This window comes from Pithys albifrons, chromosome 7, assembly GCF_047495875.1.
Source record: "Pithys albifrons albifrons isolate INPA30051 chromosome 7, PitAlb_v1, whole genome shotgun sequence".
NCBI lineage: Eukaryota > Metazoa > Chordata > Aves > Passeriformes > Thamnophilidae > Pithys > Pithys albifrons.
The window spans coordinates 50,053,667-50,076,577 of NC_092464.1; the positions used below are offsets into that span (position 1 = coordinate 50,053,667).

Below are 22,911 nucleotides of genomic sequence, written 5' to 3' on the forward strand. Positions count from 1 at the left end.
GGATTTTCACTTTGAGAACAAAACAGTCTGCCCATCAGCTTCAGTGGATTGGCTGTGGTTTATATTAAAGCAGCTAAAAAAGCCAGTCTGATCTTTCAAATGTCTTTCACTCACCACTTCAAATGTTTCATTGCTGCCACAGGCTGGGGGACACTGGAACCCAATCCTAGGGATTCCCCTCCTTGTGCCCCACAGACACCCAATAGCACAGACTACAACAGTGTATTTAAGCCACAGCAGCAGCAACTCAGCAAGGTTGTGTAGATCATGTTTTGCCTTTGTAAAAACTCAACACAGATTTTGGGTTTGCAGTTCACTTCCATTCAGTTCAGTCACAAGAGCACTGAATGCTTGTCTGCCCTTGATGGAAGTGGGATGAAACCATATGCAGGACTTGATCCTTGAAAATGAAGTGATGCCGTGAGAGAACCCCCACAAAGCTGGACTCCGAGCCAAGTTAATGTGGGATAAGATAAAAAGGTCCTTTAATATCAGGCCCACGGCCCACAGGAATACCTGACATGCACGTGCTCCCCAGTTCTAGTTTCCATGGCTTTTATACTATGGTTCACCCAATCATTACTTTACACATTTCTCAGTCCAGCCCCAGTTCCACCCCTGGTCCAACCCCCCAGGATTTGGGACTGGGGTCGGCAAGACCCTCTGTCTTCATCAGCTCCTCTTCCTCGGGCTCCTGAAGTTCTTCCAGCTCTGACTTCTGGGTCACTCTGACCTGTGTTTATGTTTCGTTTAGCAGGCCTTCTGATATCCTCCAATCTTGTACCTTGAAAAAGAGACTAAACAACTAAAAGAATTTGAGCTTCCCATTCTGGGGCGGGGTAATGATAGAAAGATATTAAACTTAAGCCAGAAATATGAACCTACTAAAAATCTACAGCTACTGTGTTCCTAAAATCTACAAAATGTGAAAATCAAAAATCAAAAACCCCTTCGACATCAGAAGAGAAAACCAAAGGATGAAATCCTGGATCCTCCTCTGAGTTCAACAGGACTTCTGCTCTTCAGCAGACTTATCTACTAATTCACTACTTCTCTCTAACCCACTTTTTTGGGCCTTCAAAGTACTTCTGTATTGGATTCTGCTGTATAGTTAACAATAAAAATGACAGGAATTCACTTGTATTTTTCAAGATTCCATTTAAACTCACCATCATTTCCACCTGCACTTACCTCTGGATGAAAACTATGCAGACAGTCCCACCAGACTGAAAAAAACCAAGCAAACTGTTTTCTTCAGAAGGAATACTAAATACATCAATCATCTACATTTCATATAAGAGTGGCCCCACCTCACAGAAGGACCACAGGTTGTTTCAACAGAAAGAGTAAGAATTGATAAGAAAAAGAAATTATTTTTATTCTTAGTTTCACATCATGGAAATTAATTTAGTTTTTGAGAAAGATCAAAACTGCTTTCAGAATTCTTTAAGCAGGGTTTACAAGATCACTAGTTGTGCTTTTTTAATCACCCTATTTCAGCTATTTAAATGTATCTCAATAGCTCTCAGGTGAACTGAGATCCATTATCACTTTATTCATCATCACATAAAAAGATATATATAAATAATAGAATGCATAGCTTAGAAAAGGAAACTGTTATGTCTTCCATGGTTCATAATCTCACAAAAGTTCTTCAGAATTTAGCTGTATTGCTACAACGTAGTAGAACAGCACTGAAATGAGGAACCTTAGTGTTATCCCAGAAAATGCAAACAGTCTGTTGTGTTGTGTTTGTGCAAAGGAAAGAAAGCTCAAGAGGAAAACTCATGTGCACCAATTCTGCACAGTGATAAGCCATGCTCACAGAAGAGTCAGTAGCATGGAAGTGACCTTTCAGGAGTGGATCTTGGGACATAAAGTGGAGCTTAAAGAAGCACCTTTGAGGTATATCTAAGTGGAACTACAAGTGACCCAAACCAATAGTAAGGAGCAATGGTGAGTCTTCACTTTTGTAAAAAACTTTGTGGTGTTTTCACTCATCAGGAGTCCTTCTTTTCATCCACTTCTAACAGCTCATCAAGGAATTCCACAACTTCACCCTAGAAATTATTAAATTTAACAGAAACAAGTTAACTCTCTAGTGCAAAACTGGTGGGAAATTTTTGTTATTTTAATCAAAACATAAACTGTAATAATAGGTGTCAAAATAGTTTTAACACCCTTCATGCAGGCAATAGTACAACAAGCCTGCAAAAGGCAAGTAAATGTCCCATACAGGGAGAGCACAAGCACTTGCAGGGACACACAGACCTCAAAAGAAGGAAACGTTACACTTCACAGTAAATCCTCTTGTACGTTTTCAGGTATTTAAACAGACAAGGAAATCCTCAAACTTAGGGAGGAATAAATGTTTAAAGCACCTGTTAAATCAGGAAACTGTTAAAATACCATAAAAAATTTTAAAAATTTAGAAAGCTTCAAAATTCAAAGCGATAGTGTTTTGTAGAACTGTAACTTTGACTGAATATCAGAGTATCTGTCTGCTCTAACCCTTTATTTTCCCTGTGCAGCAACATCTCAAACTATTCCAAACTGACTGTAGCAGCCCCACTGCTGCCCCACTCAGAAATACCAGTGTTGTCTGGTTTGCCTTCCATGTACAGGTCACAAACACTGCCAGAGATGGGAGACTCTGTGGGAATGCCTGTGCATTTCTGCACTTTTTGGTACAGCTGAAAAACTGAGCTCTAAGCAAGATGTGGTTGCTCACAGTTACATTTCCAACCCTTTATTCTAATAACTAAAATGCCCTGAAAACCTCTTAATTTCTCTATGATTTCTTTAAACTTTCCTGCCCTTCTTGACATGTTCTAAAAAAGTCTTTAGATGTCTTTTAGTTGGTTTTTTTTTAAATTTGTCACTTTCTGATAGAAAAAGTATTCTGCTGGGAAATCTGATCAGCTGTTATTCTGATGTTTAAATGAATGACAATTTAGAGCAGTTATGTTGAAAGCAAATCATCTTTGCACGGATGCTCATTCTCCCTCTTCCCTTCACCAGCCAAGTCTTCGTGAACTGTATTATGCTTCTGATTCGGCTCAATGAAGACTGCAAACAGTATTTTACAATCCTAATTAAATTTTAAGCACATTTTTGTCTAGAAAGATATTCCTTAGAAAGACAGCATCTTCCAGACACACACATTCTGCAACTCAAAATTTTACAATTTTCTGTTCTGCTGAGGAAGGGCATTAAAATCTCAGTCAGTGAAAACAGTAAGAGTAAATAGAGACTTTTTGCCTATTTTTAATGCAATAACGGTATTATGGACATTGTAGTTAAAAACCATTAACATTATAATTTTCAGGAGCGTGATTAGCAAGGAGAAAAATATTGAGAGCCAAGCACACAAAAATAAAAGGGGGAGGAAAGCCAGCTGAAAAAAGTGCTGCTCTTGTCCCTTGCTTCACAGTTCCATCTTAAAAGACCGCCAAGTTTTTACAACTATGAAGTGGTATTAGCAAGTCCTGAAGGGTGGCATTTTATTGTGCTTTGGACTTGTTAAACAGATTTAAGTATCCAATTCAGCAAAACACAAGAAAAAATGCCAACACTTCCCTATTCCCTACTTGTTTTCCTGGTTGTAGGAAATCTGGCCACTGGAAAACAGGAACTCAACATTTCTGCACGTTTGCCTTTGTTAGAAGATTTTTGATTGCCTAAGGAAACTTAGAAAGGAAGAGTTTCAAGCCTGGGAATCCAGGTGTCTGCTACAGGGGTCCCAGATCTAACTCAGACTGATTCTTTTACACCTCAGAATCATAGTTTAGTCAAAGAGTAACAGATATTAAAAAAGATTAATCTCCTCTGTCTACATGCAGACAACCTTCAAAAGGTAAGAATCTGAAAAGTAGGGTGAAAGGAAAAATTGTCTTACTGGATGACACAGAATTAAGCATAGTAAAGACATGGAGATTTCAGTATTATACCTTTGGAAGTCAACCATATGGGAAATTAATTTAATTCAATTCAATTCATATTATTGTGTCACACTCATCAGTAGGGATATTTTAGAAGGCACAGATGATAGAATTAAAATTCTTTACTTCTGGTATGTTTTCAAATCTAGAAACTTATGAAACTATATGAAATACAGAAACCCATATTTCAAATGGAAAAGGATATTTAAAAGCAACAATATTTGGGGAAAAAAGACTGATACCTGAAATCTCCAGTGCCTGAAATGGAGCTCTAAAGGAAAGCATCACAGAAGCTGTTGTAGTTTAATTGGATGTACTGAGGAGTAACAGAGTTTGAATTACAGCAAAAATATTTTAGAAATTGGTAAAAAATATACATACATAAAATACCCTGCAATGCAACTGAATGATTGTCTGGTTGTTGGTTACTTTTGAAAAGGCAAAATCTCCAGATTACAGTTAAAAACAACCAAAGCTTGCTCTTAAAATAGTTTTGCCTGTGCCTTGACAAATCAGAATGTCAAATATGTGCAAGTCGTCCATGGAGCATAGGTGGCCTCATGAAAAGGTGACAATGCTGCCTCAGAACAGCTGATCACATTATCACACCGGCAGCTGGGACCAGAGAGACCACTGTCCTTGTCCCATTAACCCTCACCTGACACCGAATCAGGCATTTAGCCCGACTGAAGTCAGTAAATATTTCACAGGTGTTCATTCCAGGGAAAAAAGCCTGCTCATGTCTAGTAACTTCATGCTGGCCTGCAGCTCTGGAGGATGAAATGAGCCTTTGATACGATTTAACCCTTCAGTGTGACAGAGTTCCTCATGTTATCTGGTATCCCCTTTAGCTCCTTCCTACCCTTAGAGTAAGAACATCAAATTTTACACGCAAAGCCAGCTGCAAACCCATAATTCTTTCCCCTGCCAGCTACTAGAGGGGACAACAGCCACCCAGCTCTAAAGCAGGTTACATAAATACATGGTGCTTATGTAAATCATAGGTGAGCAATACATGGCCCAAAGTGTGATGCAGCCACCTGGCTGACAGCCAGGAAATTGGGATGGCAAGTCTAACTGAGCTCAGGGAAGAGGAGGGTTTGCTGCCAGACCAGCACATGCCTGACAATTGCAGCCAGCAGCTGGGAAGGACACACAGGTGGCTGCTTGGTCAGCTGCAGTGAAGCACATCCTCCTTGGCTGGCCCTTGGTCCCCTGGAGGACAGGTACCTGCTGCACATTCTGCAGCTCTGTGGCACCCCACAGCCTCCCTCCCTGTCCTACCAACCTCTTCTCTGTCCAGGAATAGCCAGTGGAAAGTGGGACTGACAGAGCAAGGCTGTAAGGTAAAAAGATGGAACAGGTATAGCCTGAAACATGGGAGGTGTGATGCTGAACAGAAAAAGGGGAATGTTCCCACACTGGTGTGAGAGGTTCAAAGAATCAGAGAGGCTGATCTGACCAACTGGAGCATCTAATTATCTGCCAGACATGCAAATTGAGCATCCTTGGCTTAGATTAACATCTCAACAGAGGCACTGGCAGAAAGAACAAGTTTTGTTCCGCAGTAATTAATTCAAGAAGGTTTTACAGAGGATAAATGAATAAGTGGATTGTAATGAAAAATAATTTTAAAACAGAGTTCTTGGTCAATCCTGAATAAGCTAACCCATACTAGTGAGACTGGGGCACTTGTATGGGTGAAGACAGAGCAGTTGAAAAAAAAAGGTCTAAAAAGGAAAAGAATGCAAAACCTCACTTACTACCTCAGCCCGAGTGTTCAATAGCAAGGTATACATTAGGCCAGGCCCTTCCTTCTGCAACATTAAATGCTGCATTCACACGCACAAAACACAGCCTTTTAGAAGAAACATCTGTACTTTGGAGACTCCTACCCAGCTCTTAAAATAAACAGCAAAGAGGAAAAGCTACCAATACATGGCTCAGTTATGGCACACTTGAGACCGATGGTCTTTCCTTTCAACAGCAGCATTTAAAACCAGCAGTCAGCAGCATTTGCAGTGCTCACTCACAGACATATTTCCCATTGCTTGCAAAGACTAAGCATTGCCTTCTGCAAATGCTAATCACTCATGAGTCCTTGCCTCCACCTACAATCTTGTTCTGTCCTTTCTCGGTGTGGACTGGAAAACTTATGGGAAAAAAAATAGCTTTCTTGCAACAACCCTTGCTTTCCATGCAGATCTGCTGATGGCCTTTTCCACTGGAATTCTGTATGCATTGGAGTGAGACAGTCCATTCTTGAGGGAAGCAACAGAGAATATAAAAACAATAGTGTGCTAGAATGAATTAAGATCTAGAGAAAAACATTATTCTGGACATGCTTTTATGGGTGATTAGCAGTGAACGGATAAGAAACAGCCTTTATTCTAACTCATCCAACAAACTGAGCCTTAAGAGACACAGAGCAAGAAGAATTGGCTGGATCTTTGTTTCCTTGTAATCTACGAGCTAGAAGGAAAATATTTATCCCACATAAAAATGTGCCCCAGTCATCCTTCACAGCAAAAATTCAAATTTTGCTGAAGTTCAAAGATCTTAATGACTGGCAACTTGGTCAATAGTGAGAGCAACAGATTGGATGTACTGGGTGTAGGTGGCCAGGTTATGGTAGTGGGAAGGGTTGCATAGGTGGTCTCTGTGAGAAGAGGTCAAGGCTGTCCTATAATTAATGAGTAACTGTCCTGTAATTGCCCTAGTAACTAATGGGAGCAACCACAAGAAGTTAGGTTATAAAAATCAGTGGATTTTGTTCAAGACCAAATAATCATCTTGCAAGAGTGAAGACAAAGGTTTGATACGGACAGCTGTGGGGGATATGTGCTCCATGGACCTGATGGAGCCTGTAAGTACACACCACACAGCCACTGGCCAGCAGCATTCTGAAGGGAGAAAACATTTCAGGGTAACAGTAAGGCATGTGTCAATGAGTGGATCAGCCTGAAAGGTTTATTCAGCCTTCAACCAAGAGAACATTTCTTGATCTAACCTTCAGTTAAAACATGAGAGTTCACCACAACCACCTCAAAGCCCTCCCAGAACCTCCATGAGCTGCACAGACCAGGCTGGGCATTCCTTGCATTTCGGCAAGGGAGGAAAAAAAAACCAAAAGCCCCTCAATTCTTTGTGCAGAAAAATTATTTGGCCCTTGTTTATTTTTCAGATACTTAGTCCACAGTGTGACCCACTGTCACATGCTTTAGGGCTTTTTCTTCAATATTGAGAGCTTAGTTGTTTTTTATATGTATGTTAGCTACTTTGTAAATATTTTTCCATTTAATTTTAATGATATATTCTGAACACTTAACTGTTCTTTTCGCATATACCATGGGAGATTACAGTTATTACAATAGTATTTTACAGTAAGCCAATAAATGTGTTTTTCCTTTATCATATTTATAATGCCTATAAAACATGAGTCAACCCAATTTCACAGGAACTTCAACACTGTTCCGATTGCACTGAAACCAGAAGCCTTCTAGAGGCTTTGTTTCTGAGCTCTGCTTGTGCTCTCCTGCCTGCTTTGTGCTGCACACAGAAGCTAATGAAGATCTGGGCAGCAGAAGTTCCTTCTAATGCCAGTACCTGCAGCTCAGGGACATCCTGCCACTTCAGCCCAACCAGGCTGGCAGCTTCCCATGGGATGTGGTTTACATGAAAGGAGGAACACCTTTGACCAAGATGCACATCCAATGGTGCAGAAGCAAGAGGAGAAAGCAGGAAGGTCATGGAGAGCCAGCCACATGGGAAGAATCTCCACTGGGAAATGATGATGGAAAAAAAAAATCTCGTTTACTTTTTTAAGGAAGCATAGGCTGAAGAACAGGGACCATGACACTGCCAATCAGCTGCCAGGTCTCTCTGGAACAGCTGCCACCAGCTCTTCTCAGCATATTGGAGCTGTCTGAGGTCATAGGCAGGGCAGGGCTTACAGGTCTGGACTTAAAAATTGCTGTATATACAGCACACTTGTATAAATCATTTGAACATATGCAAAGAGTGAGTTAATAAAGCTGGAAATATATTGTTAGCAATTCCCAAAAAGAAAAATAGGCTGAATTCAGATTACTATTTGTTATCAGTAGCCCACTGGGCCCTTGTGTTTTGATGGTATTTCATAGGTCCTCTTTCCACCAGTCACATTAGTTCAACACATTCTTCTTCTCATCACACTTAGAAATGGACCATTCTAATTTCAGTCATTATACAAATGGATACCGACATTATATACAAATAAAATGAACAAGTGGGTCAAAGCTGCCAATATCTTTTCACCTACTGATTAAGTACTGAAAGAAAAATCACACTGTAGGATCATCCCAGCCAAATACTTGTGGTTCTTATGTAATTTAGAACAGCTAAGTAGCTATCCCCCCCTCAAAAAATTCCTCAAGAACGCTGATTTTATGTGCCAAAAACATGTCTCACGCAATTAGTGTAGTGCTGAAGTTATATCTAAACTAGCTGAATGTTTGGCTCTTAATGGCATTTCAGTTTGCTGTTTTAAATCTGTGCAATACCAGGAGTTGTATCCATGATAGCCTTTATGCATTGCACATCTGAATAGAAATCAAAAAGCTCATCTATCCATAGCCAACTAAGATGACAACACTGTAATGTTCTCCCAACTTCCCTGTGGAAAACTGCAAGGATATTTAAGAATAATTACTTTTTCTTAAAAGTAATTTGTAGCTAGTTGGCGCTAATATTCTCTGTCACCTCTACCGTGTAAAATGTTTGGATTAGAGTTTTTCATTTCCTTGTGGAAAAACATTAATAAAGTAACACGGGCAGGACAGTATTTCTTGTAGTAACATATGCAAAAATCATTACTGCCTGTTCCAGCCTCTGCAATTACTCCTATGTATTACTGAAGAAGCCACATGTTCTCACTCACTTTGCTAATAGGATTTAAAAAGACACAGGGATGATCTGGCATATGGGAGCACCAAGAAGTCTGAATGAGATTCTCTGCTTGAAAGTAATGACACTCACATAGCAAGATATCTCTTGCCACATCAATCCTTTTACTTCAGTCAAGGAAAAAAGAATGATTTTTGTTCTGCAGATTATCTTATGGGCTTGTTGGCCCACAAGCAACTTCACAGACAGCAAACATGGACCACAGAAACTCACAGAAGGTATGGCCTATGGCCCAAGAAGCACATGGTTTAAATAAACTGAGTGCACTTAGAAGAGAGGTTGCCTCCATCCTTAACAATTTTTAATAAACTTTTTACTGTAGTGCCTTATCTGGGTTTTTCATCAGTTTTCAACATTCCTATGGAACAAACTTTTCTATCTGTGCCAGGAGAAATATTTTTAAAAAAAATTCCATTTACACTACTAGGTCATGCCTATAGAGCAGAAACTGCAAGGTAGCAGTTTCACCTTTGTGCTATTCCTGCTCTGTCTGGACTCCCTGGAAAGGCTCAGGCAGCCAAAGACAAGTTTGGGTAGCCAGGGATTTATGAGTTCACTACCAAAAGCCAGAGCCAAGCCAGAGGCATGGACAGCCTCCATCTCTCCCAGGTCCTTCAGCCCTAGCAAGGGAGGCCACAGAAGTCTTTCAGCTTTTCCCCAGGAGAGCAGGATAGTAACTTCTCTGATGTGATCAAAGAGCAAGGTAGGGGTATTTGTGGCAGGCCCAGGCCCGGTAGTTTTGGTTATTTAACCCAAACATGTAATCCAGTGTAATGTGACTTCCTTGTCAGTTCCTCAAAAGTTTAACTGAAGTTTTCACTGCACCTCCCTGCTGTTGATGGCAAGGTCATCTATAATTGTCCTGGTGAAAGGGGCTACAGCAATGAATGCCAGCAAAGGAGCCCTTCTGGTAACAAGATATGGGGAAAGCCCTCACAAAGGTTGCTTCTCCTCTTCCTTTATTACTCACCCTGTGTTTTGAAGCAGCAGACAGGAAAGAAGGAAAAAAATTACAAACTAGGTTTATGCCTAACACAAAAACACATTATGGGCAAAGCACAAACCAACACAGGAACATAAAAGTGCTCAACTATTTCACACCTTGATGAAAACCCGAACAAACTTATTCTCATCTAAGCTTAACCTTTAAAAAAGCTTATTAAACTGTCTTTCAGGCAGTTTTATCACAATGGAAGGTGTTCCTAAAGTCTGGTAACCCTGCAATGGAATTTTACATAGAGTTATGAGAGTACTGAAGGCAGCACAGACAGTACTTCTCCACTGTAAAACATTATCACTCCATATGGTGCTGGATAAGATAAAAATTGCAAAGGTGATTTCATTTTTTAACATAAACCATCCTCGTCTTTAGTAACTAGAAGAGATCTCAGTGCTCATTACAGGCACCCTTGCCCCATGCCATAACTGAGCACAGCTCTTTCTTTGCCAATGCCAGGAACCAACTCTTCCATCATTTGAAGAGATTTTTAAAACCTCTAAATGAAAGGTCCCAAGACCAAAGCAAACAGCAATCCAAAGCCTTCCATGATTTATACTTTATTTTCAGCTGTGGGAGACAAAGAAATGACTTTTCAAATATTTAACTACTTTTCTTGCATCCCCCTTCCACAAAAAAATCCATTTTACATATTTCCAGTGTAAATAAGTAGTCATTATATGTTATTTGACCATGAATTCCAACCATTTAAGAAGTAAGACTGGGCGACCAAAACATTACTGAGCAGAATAAAATAACAGGTAACAAGATTTCCTTTGGACAAAAATTACAATTTAGGTGGTTACTTCTGAACAAAATTATACGGATCTTTAAATCTAATTTAAACAACATTTCAGAAAAAAAAAACCAACCAAAAAAACCCCTAAAAACCCAAACCAAACAAAAAACAGCTCAAAACATCAACCACCCAAAAAACCCATCAAAAACCAAATTCGGAAAAGGCTTCTCTGCCCCCTGGTGTTACAGCTTGCAAAGTGGATTTTCTTTTTTCCTGTGGGCTCAGTGCATTATATTTATCCTTGTGTTAATTATAATCATGTACTTCTAAATGGTACATGATGTTCTTAGGGTTTGTCCTTATATTCTACTTACAAAACCAAAAAGTTATTATAAATTGGTCACTGTTACAAGAAAATTTCCTATATTAGTGAAATCCTGGAATTACATTTATATATCATCTTCACTTTACTGTGATTGCTGTTTATTTTGACTATGATTTCACTTCTACAAAACTCACCTCATCATCATCCATCAGATGTTCCTTTGCAAATTCATACATTTCCAGCTGAAGTGTGGTTATGTTATGGTATCGAACTGCTTCCTATAAAAAAAAAATCCAAATTTCTATGTTACTTCAGGGTAGTAAGACAGGGGAGTGTCATCACATGTCACCTGAAACTATACTAGTGAAGTCAGACCCAGACTTAGTAGAAGGCAGATCCTAGAAGGGGCTTATAGTGTTTGAGAAAGGAAACAGCAAACAGCAAGCAGTGTATCCAAACTCTTCTGCAGATCTTCATCAGTACAGGCTCCATCAATTCGAGAACAAAACACGCTCCTCTTTCTCATGTTTCAAAGCACTGGCAAGTCTGACAATAAGGAATGAGGCTGCCAGAGCTGAGCAGCAGCCTGTGCCTGCATTCCAATGGGCTTTGGACATGGGAAAGCCTCTGTCTCCCTGTGTGCTGGCCTATGGCAGCAGGCAGTTCTGGGAAAAAGACACACTAAGCTATTTCATGATAATGACTCACCACCCCAGGCTGAGTCTGAGCTAGGGAAATCCTGCAAGGTCACTCACCTGTCCCTCCTCCCCTCCTGGCTGTTTGCCAGGACTGCACAGCATAGCTCAGTCACACGTTCTGTAATCTGCTTTCATTATCCTGTTTAACTCCTTTTGAGGAGGAAAACAGAAGACTTCCTTTTTCACAAAACTAGTGCCAGAGCCAAATGCTGCTGCCACCCCATCACCACTTTGTGAAAATAAAGGCATTATGGTTTCTGTGGCAAGTGATTAGGACAGCAAGCAACTTCTGTTCATAGTTACATAGATCAAAGTACAAGAAAATACAGCTGTGTGCATTTCATATTTTGTATTTAAAAATGAAATTGTCTGTAGTCCCCAGATACAGAAGTTATCAACGAAACTTTCAGAGTTCATGTGTAGGGCCCTTCTTCTGTCCTCTCTGCACATGTATGCCAAATCTGACGGCAGTTTGCAGTTTTGAACTGTTGCTACCCCTTACTCCCACCACCATCAAGTCTCCAGCAGGGCTATAAAAGCATAGTTCTTCTCCCAAAAGCAGTGACAAAGGAGTCTTTCCCCTGGGAGCTCACTCACTGCTGCTCCCTGGAAGAACCAAATGTATTTTTGCTGCCTCCTGCCTCAGTTGGCCCTGCAGGGTTTCCAGTGTGCCCACAAGGTGTGCTGCATGTAACAGCCACTCACAAATAAACCCCACTTAACTCAAATGGAGAGAATGGAACGGTCTTTTTGACTTGAGCAGACTGGTCTGAGAGGTAGAAAGCACAATTAGCAAATCAGTTCAGCCTAAAAGAGGAATAAGTGCACTGCTCTGCATAAGGTCAGTGACTTGAGCACTGCACAGATGTACAGGGTTTAATGCAGCATTAAGGAACAAGCAGACATCTTGGGCCAGCAGAAGTCTTGGTGACTGAGGTGTCTCAAGAAGCCACACGGAAAAAGCAACTGGAATGTTATCCTGTGGGATGTCTGCTGTTGCAACAGCTAGGTTAACTTAAATGATTCTTCCACAGGGAAGTCATGCCCTGAGAGAAGGTACCACATTTAATCTGTGGAACATGCATTGCTAATGACTGACGAGTTGTACAGCTCATACAACTGATGCCTAAGGAGTCACTCAGGTGTAACAAGAAGTCCTGGAAACAAGAAATGACAGAAAATCCAACCTGATGCCACAGTGCAGGTTGTAAAATTTCTTTGGACATAGAAATCTAAGAACACCATATAAACCCATTTTTAAAGTAGTTTTTCAAAGCCAGCTCACAGTCATTGCTGGATGGACCGGTGTTTACTGTGGGTTCTTTGCAGTAAGTATTCTAATTTAGATAATTAGACGCAATATAATCCTGAGCCTTTTTCCATCCTCATCCACCCAACTGTGTTCTAAATGGGGTAAGTGGAAAGTGAGTTTAGCTGGAGTTACTATATCCAGACACATTCCAATGCCCACAGAACCTGAAATAACCAATGGGTGGGCAATTGTATGTTGGCAGATAATGATTCACAAAAGCCTGAATGTTACTCATAGATTTCAGCAGGAGATTTCAGAGAGCAGCTGCTTTATTTATAGAGGTACATAAAGATATAAATATGCATAAGTGACAGAGAAGTACCAGTGTGAATGTGTCATCATATTATATGCTATTGTAGTATATTTCAACTGCTTACATGACACAGTACATCTCTGTGTACAACTGTCTACATGGCTTTAATAAAACAGTATGCGTCTAACTCCAGAACCAACAGATAATCTCCATTTTCCCAACCTCTAACCCACTGAGTTTCAAAGAAATATCTGAATGTGTCTAAGTAGTTCACTTACAGATCTGGGTTGAAAATCCTCTTCTTTAAGTCCCCATTTGTCTTTATGGTACTGGTAATAGACCATGTTCTGTTTCATTACTTCATCTTTCTCATCAAACAGAAGGTAACTAGCAGCACAAGCAGCTGCATTCTTCATGTCATTCACTAATTAATAAACACACACACAGAAAATTCCAGAGAAGGTAAATGAACAAATTATTACTACTATCTAATCTCTGAAAAACTCAGATGGAAACAGAAACCATATTCTACCTCCCCACCAACTGCATAGAAAAAAAATTGCTTCCCAGAAAGGATATGCAATTGTTTTGTTCTGAAATAGGTAAGGCCATGATTCAAAAATGGGGACTTAGCTCTGATGGTTTGCTATGAAAATCCTTGCCAAATGTTCCTCCCAGGTATCCCAGTAGCAGCCCACAGCTTAGTCATACGACCTGGGGCATTTATTAAAAAACAAATAAAAAGTATATTAAACCCTCCCTACTTCTTTGTATTAGAATTGACAGAGAGGGAAGAGTCAACGTGTAAAATGTGTAATCAAACAACATAAGCAAAAGTCATTAATGGCTTGATGCTACATGGTTGATGTGTCTTCCTGCTGATGTTGGAGCCTGCAGGAATAGCTGTAAAAGCTACATGTGTTCCTTACAGTGCAAGAAGCTGCTCAAGAAACCTCAAAATTCATCAAATGATTTACCTTGCACATACATAAACACAGAGCTCCAGACAGTGGTCCCCTCCTTCTTCAAAACCCATTTAGCCCCATTCTAACAGGATTATAAGAACCCATCAGGGAAAAGTAAATGGTATGGAAAACTCTGTACTTTCATCCATGGAAGAAATTCTGAATAGTAAATTGAAAATTGAGTATTTATTCAATAGAATAAGTGGCGTTATGTTAAATGTGTTGCTTTGAAGATGAAATCTTTCATTTCTCTAACTGAATGAATTAAAAGTTTAAGAAAAATGTATTGTTAGAGTTACACAATTCAGCTGCTTAACAACCATGGGGGTCTGACAGCTTGACCACTATGGCTTTCTTGGCACAAACCATGAGTTGTACACAGGTGGACAAAATTGGTCTGTGCCATTGCACATGTTCTGATGTATAGTAAGTGGCTGACACTGTTTACTCTAATATGTTATGAGTTACTTAAAAAAAGGCATCTAAAACACCTAAAATACATTTTTCATTTATATAAACATTTAAAATTTATACAAAACCCTGAAAGTTGCTAACAACTTGTGCTAGCAGTAGATAACATATACAGAATGAAGAGAAGTGATGCATCAGATCACATTTCGTAACTGTCTCATTTTTTCTACAACAGACCAGTCACAATCATTCAGAACTTAAAGCACAGGGGCCTGCAATGTATTTTGTTATGGACAATTTCATGAGCATGGGCTCTACATAGAACATTTTAAGTGCCATGTCTGTTAACTACAGTAATACAAGAAGAAAAGGACACCAGGAAACTCAGTTTCTGTCCTGGAAAAGGTTAAAATGCAGATTCTGAAGGCCACTATTTATGGTCTAAAGCATTGTAACTAGAGGGCAAAGATTATGAATGGAATCTGTCCCAGATCATCCCAATGTTATTTAAGCACAATAAATCACTACTTACATTTATAATATGCAAACTGCAAGTAATGGTACATGGTGGCCACAAATTTTTCAACAACAAAACCTCCTATAATGGGCGTCAGATTACTCTCACACTGCACTTTGCATGCAAGGACTTCAATGTAATGATCTAGAAGGAAGAAAACAACGACACAGGATACAGGTAACATGTAGTGAATTGTATAATCCCTCCCACTTGCCATGCATTAAAATTTGGTCTTTTGATCTCTCCTGGGTCCTGTGCATCTGTGACCCTGCTGCTTGGAAGTACTGAGAATCTACAACTCCATTATACATATCAAGTAATGGTACTCAGTCCTTCCATAAAAATCTCTGTGGTCCCCTTTAAACGAATCAGAGCTGGAATTCTGGAGAACTGAGCAGTGAGGTTTCACTGACATCTACAGGCAGCATGAGGCAGTGGGTTTTATAGAGTTACAGGGTGTGGATTATTTCCTAACTGTAAACTTAACAGTGCTTTCTTTTCTTTTTCACGTTTTGAAAGCCCTTGAAATTTCAATAAATTGTTGCACGAGTAAGGTCCACATGCTGCTGAGTACAACTGGGTAATTGCAAAACAAACCTTCAGAGATGGCCACATTTTGTGCCTGCAGTTTGGATATTCTAAAAGAGAAGAAAGAATATGCCACTCACTACAGAACAACTTCCACCCAGGAATGTTTAAGTTCACAAGGTTGCCCAGTCTGAAAATGCTTGCTGGAATGCAACAGGACTAGAGGTGATTTTATCTTCAAGAAAATATATTCCAAGAAACTTTCCAACAAAGAGTATCAAACATTTCAGAGTGTATCACATTTGGCAACAACACAGAAAAGAAGTATTTAAAAGTCTTAGTTTACCTATTAGCCACATTAGGCAGGTGAAAGCAAGTTAGCTAAGCTTGTGCAGCAAGCCTCCGACCAAGACAAAAGAACACGTTTCACCCCTGACAACTTCTAGCATGAAGAATGCTGCAATTAACTAAAAATAACTGGCCAAATGAAATTACCAGACCCATCTTTTACAAGAGCAGTAGAATCTCCAGACACGAGTGTTCAATTCCAGCCAGTACTTAAAGCCAGAGACACAAGTCCCTCAGTGAAGTGATCCCATCCAATGTGGACAGCTGGCTTCCAAACTTGGCTCATTGCTCAGGGATAAATATACGCCTAGTGCAAGCTCCAAATACTTCTGGTTAAAGCCTTATTGCTACACCTGCTTTCTGCAGTAAAAACCTCAGAGGCAGAATCTCTCTCCCTGCAGCAGGAGCACAGTTCAGCCCAGGCAGTGCAAGTAAATTTGAATGTTTTTATCTCAAGAGCAAAATATCTGAAATGCACACACAGGGCCACAAAGATATCATGCAGTAATTCCTACCTTTTCCTCCCATACTATTGCTGGGAATTGTCCTTCCCTTCCAAGGAGGAAGAGGAAAGATGACAGCAAGGGTCAGTCACAGCTGAGCATGGACACTGAACTCTTTGCAGTGCCTTGGGAGTTGTCCTGATGTCAGGGCTCTGACCAACTGGTAAACAAAGTCTGTGTTTCTTGCTTTGCTGCCTGTGATTTGACCTTCACTCCTTATTTGCTGTTCTAGGCACCTGCCTGCTTTGCCCAACAGTAACTCAAGGCTCGAGGCCTGCAGTAGTTATTCCATGTCCACTCTGCTGGTGGATACCAACTGCACACCATGAGAAACTGGAGGTGCTCATGTAAGAACATATTTCATGAAACTTTCCCCTCACCAAAACATATTATGGCTTGAAATACAAGAGAATTTCTAAGTTTATTGAGAAAACATGCATGTGTTCTCCACACAAACACTGTCAACAACACTGAGCCCAGAGCACTGGAGAAATTACTTGTTTCTTTTGCTGCCAAAGAGCATAGGAAATGTGTACGTGCCATTTTGCCAATTATCACAAAAAGCTGATGTCTCTTTTCCTTTGCAAAGGAATGGAATTTTTCTTAAGCTACATGCAAAAAATAGATGTTAGCTACTAGCAAAATTCTAATGCAGGAAAGATGAAAAACAGACAGCAGAAACTTGTATTTAGGAGAAAGGAGATACAGATCACTGGACCTATGCAAATTCCCAAAGCTGACTTCAAAAGCAAGCAAACAACCGAGCCTCAGAGACAACCAAGCTGATATTGAAATGATGGTCAAGAGGTCCATCTGAATTAAGCACTGCTAACTGGACAGGGCAGTTATTATTACTTACACATCTATGCTATTCTGACACAGAACTTCCATGTTAATACAAGAACACTGTTCTGATTACCTGACTTATGTTACTGAAAAGAACAAAAAAAGTAAAACAGAATTCAAGCAGTTTTCAGGGAATCTAATAAAGTCCTACGGGCCCAAACTTAGGAACAGAACTTGGGTAACCAATTCTATGGATAAATTGAAATGCACTTTTGAGGGCATCTTTCCTTCCTAATGACTCACCACTCACCTGCAATGGAAAGATAGAAGTCTTTAAAGTCTGTGATCTCTCGGGAGCCTTCACAGGCCGCTATACAGTCATCATAGGCTTTGAAGAAATCAGGCAGAGCCAGTTCCATGTCCGAGATGGATGTTCTCCAATTGTCACCATTGTACGCTCTCACAGCCCTGACAAAGAGATTCTGAAAAATTGGCAGGAATGAAAACGAGCAGTAACTGATCTGTGGGAAGTGGTGTGTAAATTCAAATGCAGTAAATGACATCTCCACATTTCTGGGTGGCTACATAAGCTGTTCTCCAGGTAACATAAGGACAAAAAATATAGATGGCTAATGGATTTTACCAGGTATTTCCTAGAGAATGCAGTATGTAATTCCATTTCTGATCAAAAGAAGAGCCTGCTGGACAGAAGTAACAGTGTGACTCTAAAGCACAGGTTGTGACAGAGATTTTCAGTTGAATCTTAACACCAAATATCTGAGTTATTTTAAATTCTGTCACTACAGCACTTATGAATTTGAATGTCTATGCACCTGTTTTAGCTCCAACAGTGATGTGCATGTAGTAGCTTTCAGGTATGCCACTGTCTGTGATTTACTGTGACTCATTTATGGAACAATGAAGTGCAAGACAGGTGAGAATTACTGAATGCATCAAGAAGGCACAACAAAGAAGACTGAGATGACAGAAAGAGGGAAACAAAGAACTGAGAACACATAAGAAAAGGAGATCCCCAAATCTCATCCAATAAGTAGAGGAATAGATCAGAGCCAAAAGACCAAACACTGAATAAAAAGCCTACCTCATAAGGCTTTATTTCCAAGTCTTTAATATGCTCCTCAGCATCAGGTATGCTCTTATAGTAGGCCATATTTCTTTGCATCATTTCATCATCTGGATGCTTCAAAAGAAAAGTGTGAGCTGCTGCAATGGCTTTTGGGAGATTATTAGCCTAAATAAGGATAGGGAGAAGAGAAAGGAGTTAAAAAAAGTTAATTGGGAAAAAAACCAAACCAGTTCAGATGTTCCCAGTTTTTGCCAATGAACTTTCCTACAGTCTCTGTATACACAAACTTACTTCTACTGAAAACATAGTCTCAACAGGTACAATCATACAGTAAACCCAACATAATTTGTCCCAGTTTTACTCCTACATGCCCTACAACAACAATTGGTTTTTAATTTTGGAAGCCTTTTATTGTTACAGATAGCATAGATGATGGTTGTAAATCAAAGAGATTGGGTTTTTTCACTTCCCACTCCCCTGTTCACAAAACTGACATGTTACTCCTGTGTGGGATTAATCTCATAGCAAGTATTAAGGCTAACTTATGGATATTAGGTAGGAGTCATCACTGACCATAAGTGATTATGTCACTTATTTGCCTAGCAGCACAAAGGACAATATTAGAATAATACATCTTCCTGGTGGCATTACAAAGTCACAGCAAACTGCAGAGACTTGCTCAATAATTGTGTCCTAATGTATTGTGTGATTTCCTGTACCCATTTTTAAACTAACTTTAATCCCAACTAGGTATACTTTATGAGGTACACATTTCTCACTTACAACTGCATGTACCAAACATGTATGTATTTCCATGTGCATGCACTTAATTTTTTTATTTTATATATATATACAGACACGTACTTTCATAAATTATATAGTAAATATGCACATATTTAGGAAGAGTGAGGGAAAAAAAAAGAAGTCTTGGGTATTTGTGAAATGTTAAAACTTTTTTCTAAGCTAAGATCCACATCAGCCTGTTTGGTGTATTGATATGTAGGTGATAGTCCCACCTCACGTCTGAAATAGACTAGGGCAGTGTATGTTTAAAACCATGAGGAGGAAACACAGGCACGTATGCACATGCACGCTTCTCTCTGCATCCATAAAAGGTTTCTTTTCATTTCAGAAAGAAACCTGAGAGATGATGGCACGAAGAAAGTCTTCAACCCACTCATTGCTGCTGTGCCGCTATGAGTGCCCCAGTGCTGGAACTCTGCCAGCTGCTCTTCCTGGTTGTCCCAAACTACACGCTTCCAGTCAGCCCTGATGGGGCTAAATGCAAAGGAAAATCTCAGCTGCACTTTCGTCAGATGCCTGGTTTCTTTTGTGCTGCATGCTGTAAGCCTGTTTCTTTGGGAGGCTGACAGGTCACATTTTTACTTAGTCCGTAATTCACTCTTGATTTCAATTTTCCCCACTTAAAAAAATAAATAAATAAAGTTTTTTGTAGAAACACATTCCTAAGTGAACTCAGTGGCTCTGAGAAAGCTCCCTCCAGAGGAGCAAGCAGCAGCAGAGAAACACCTACTCTAAGAATCTTAAGACGTGGCAAAATTTCACTGTGGAACCCACCCGAATAAACACATAGTCACTCAAAAAAATTACATAAAGAGTTTCCCTCCCTCTTCTTCCTGTACTATAATAGAGTCAGAGGGGGTGCAGGGGTGGGGGAAGGGACATTTCTTTCTCAGAGGCCATCAGCCAAGAAAAAGTCCTTCGAATACACAGTTTGTAGCTCCCCAAGTGAGTAACAAGGGCTCAGAGCTCGATTATAAGCCTATATGAAAGACAATATAAACAGACACCAAAAGCAAAAACGTCTAAATACACTGCTCAAACCTACTGCAAATGTGATTGAAAAAACAGTTTAAAGTGAGAGGGAGGGCTTCCTCCACTTTCCCTCTTACACTCCTATCTGCCAGTTACTTGATTGTATTAGAAATGGTAAGTATGAAATGATTTTTGCTGTGGTCCATACATTGCAAACTTTGTACATACCACAAGGAGGGAATTAATAGTTAAATTAAGACAAGAAAAGGAAACCTTTGTGGTGATGTCATCTTCATATCCTTATATGGCTTTGAGAATTTAAGGAATGCCTGCCCTCTCAGTTACTCAAAAGAAACATTTGGTACCTTCTGTTTAGTGTGTGCAGAGGCTTTAATGTATCAAGTTAAGTTTATTTGTATGGTCTTAGGGGTGGCTTTAAATGCACAGAATGACACCAGTGTGACACTGTGCATGTGGATACTGTTCTGGTTTTATGAGTACACATTTCCCCACATCTTTTGGGAAAAACTGCTGAGAAAATAGCACTCCTAAAAATAGGACATAGAAACAGTTCAGAAGATGTGTGCTTTCAAGTAGCAATCTCAAAAAGAACACACAAGCATACAACCCTATATAATGTATACTGGGATACATTGGGAGTGAATCCCTAAAAGAGAAAACAGTCTAACCAAAGAGCTCAGCTTGTTTTGTCCCCTCAAAGATGCCCTGTTCATCTGAAATGTGAGTTACTGTGGTATCTGAAGGGATGACATGAGAGACAGACCTTGATATAGAGAAGATGAAGATGAGCAGGGAGAAAATAATCAATTAGATCCTGAACAAAAAATGACAAGAAGCTAGAGGAACAGGATGAAATCTGTTAAGAGAGGTGTGTGTCCCCAGTCCTGGATGACCCAAGAGCAAAACGTAAATACCATTCCAGGGCTACCATTAGTGTCCCACTTCAGCAGCCAATTTTTGCTTCATTTCTTCCCATGGCTGTAACAAAACTGGAGCTTTGCAGGCATCAGGCTATCTGCAAGTCACAGGCTGGGGGCTGCTGCACTTGAAAGAGCTGGACCAGAAGTGAGCAAGTCGAGGAGGTGGACATGCTGAGGGAGAGGAACTAGTGAAGAGCACTTGCAATAGCCAAGCTGTGACATGAAGAGTCTGAAAAAGGTTCCAGAAAGGTTAGAAAGTAAAGACAGATGGAAAGATGAGGGGCAGGGACAGGAATGACACAACAAGATACACAGGCAGGATTCAGTGGCCAGATGTCAGGGAAGAAGTGGAGAGGCTGATCTAGTGGACATGCTGAATGAGCTGTGGAAAAACCGGTGAAGAGCGAGCTGGATGGTACTATGTGGGTAAAGCAGGGAGAAATGCAAGGAATACACTGATCCCACTGTCAGTTGCACAAGGTGAGCAGGAGAAAGAGACTGAAAGATTTTCCAAGGAGAAGATGATGAAGTGTACAGTTGGCAGTCAAGGGGACAAGGACCGGGGGGCCTGACCAGGGAGCAGGGGAGAAATGGAGGTGAGGTGGATGACAACTGGGAGCTAAACCAGTGTGGAGGAGGCAATGAGGAATGAGTCCATGGCACAGAAAAAACTGCTGCTCCAAGGGTGGGCAAGGCAAGAGGTTGGCATGAGAGGTGACTCCTCCAGCACTGGGTGCTCAAGGCACTTGCATCCCATCGAGGCCATGCTGGGACACGCCACGTGTAAGAACACATCATTCTGTCCTCTACCACAGGTGCGCTTGGCATGGCCGGAGGGTGACACCGTACGAGGCAAGACTTTGGAGCAGCCGGGACGGAGCGGGAGGGGTTGGGGAGCGGAGGAAAGGCAGGGAGATGGAAGTGGAGAGGAGGAGGGATCAAGGAGGAGGGGGGCTTACCTTGAAGTAGGCGAATTGCAGGTACTTGTAGGGCTCGCGGCGCTGGAACTCCTCCAGCAGTTCGCGCCCGGGCTGTGCCTGTCGGAAGGCGGGCAGCCCCTGCTTGCAGCGCCGCAGGCACTGCGCCCTCCGCAGCACCCCGGCCAGGAGGCGCAGCTCCGTCAGCGCCGCCCCAGCGGCGGAGGATGCGGGGGATGCAGAGGATGCGGAGGGCGGCTGCCCTGCGGTGCTGCAGTTGCGGTGGCAGAACGCCTCGCTGTCGCGCAGCAGGCGATACAGCCGCATGCTGACCTCCAGGTAGCTGACGCTCTCGGGCCAGTTCTCGGTGCTGTACTGGTCCAGCCCGTAGCGATAGGCCGACTCCAGCGGCATCAGCTCGTCCCGCGGGAAGCTGCGGAAGCTGTAGCGCTCGTACTGCGCCCCCGCCGCCGCCAGCAGCGCCGCCAGCAACGCCAGCCACATCCCCGCCGAGCGCACAGCACCACGTCGCCGGGGCGGAGGGAAGGGACACACGGCCCCGGGGCCGGGGCGGAGGAAGGGGACAGGCGCAGAAAGGGGACAGGCGGAGGAAGGGGACAGATGGACGGGACAGGCGGAGGTGCCGGGGCGGAGCGCGGGGAGAGGCGGCCCCGGGGAGGCGGTGCCGAGCGGGGCCGGGAGCGGCTCCTGCGCCCCCGATGGTACTCGGAGCTGTATCCGCTCTGCAAGGCAGCTATTCCTTAAGAGTTTCGGGTGTCTTTTTTATTTTTTCCCCTTCCTTATGTATTTTCCCAGTGACCCTGACAACTAGTTTTTTGTTTTGTTTGTGGTTTTGGGATTTTTTTGTTTTGTTTCTTTGTTTTGTTTTGTAGTTTTTGGTTTGGGTTTTTTGTTGTTTTTCT

General features: G+C 41.4%; 1 protein-coding gene across 1 annotated transcript; it reads right to left on the bottom strand.

Annotated features, from left to right (window-relative positions):
• Positions 1-463: 463 nt before the first annotated feature.
• Positions 464-22,672, bottom strand: CRTAP (cartilage associated protein). Its single transcript, XM_071561534.1, has 7 exons — positions 22,031-22,672; positions 18,370-18,519; positions 17,578-17,749; positions 15,118-15,246; positions 13,488-13,633; positions 11,141-11,224; positions 464-2,060 (listed from the first exon to the last, which is right to left on the bottom strand). The coding sequence occupies exons 1-7, from the start codon at positions 22,490-22,492 to the stop codon at positions 2,001-2,003; spliced, it is 1,203 nt and encodes a 400-aa protein (XP_071417635.1). The 5' UTR covers positions 22,493-22,672; the 3' UTR covers positions 464-2,000.
• Between the last annotated feature and the right edge of the window lie 239 nt (positions 22,673-22,911).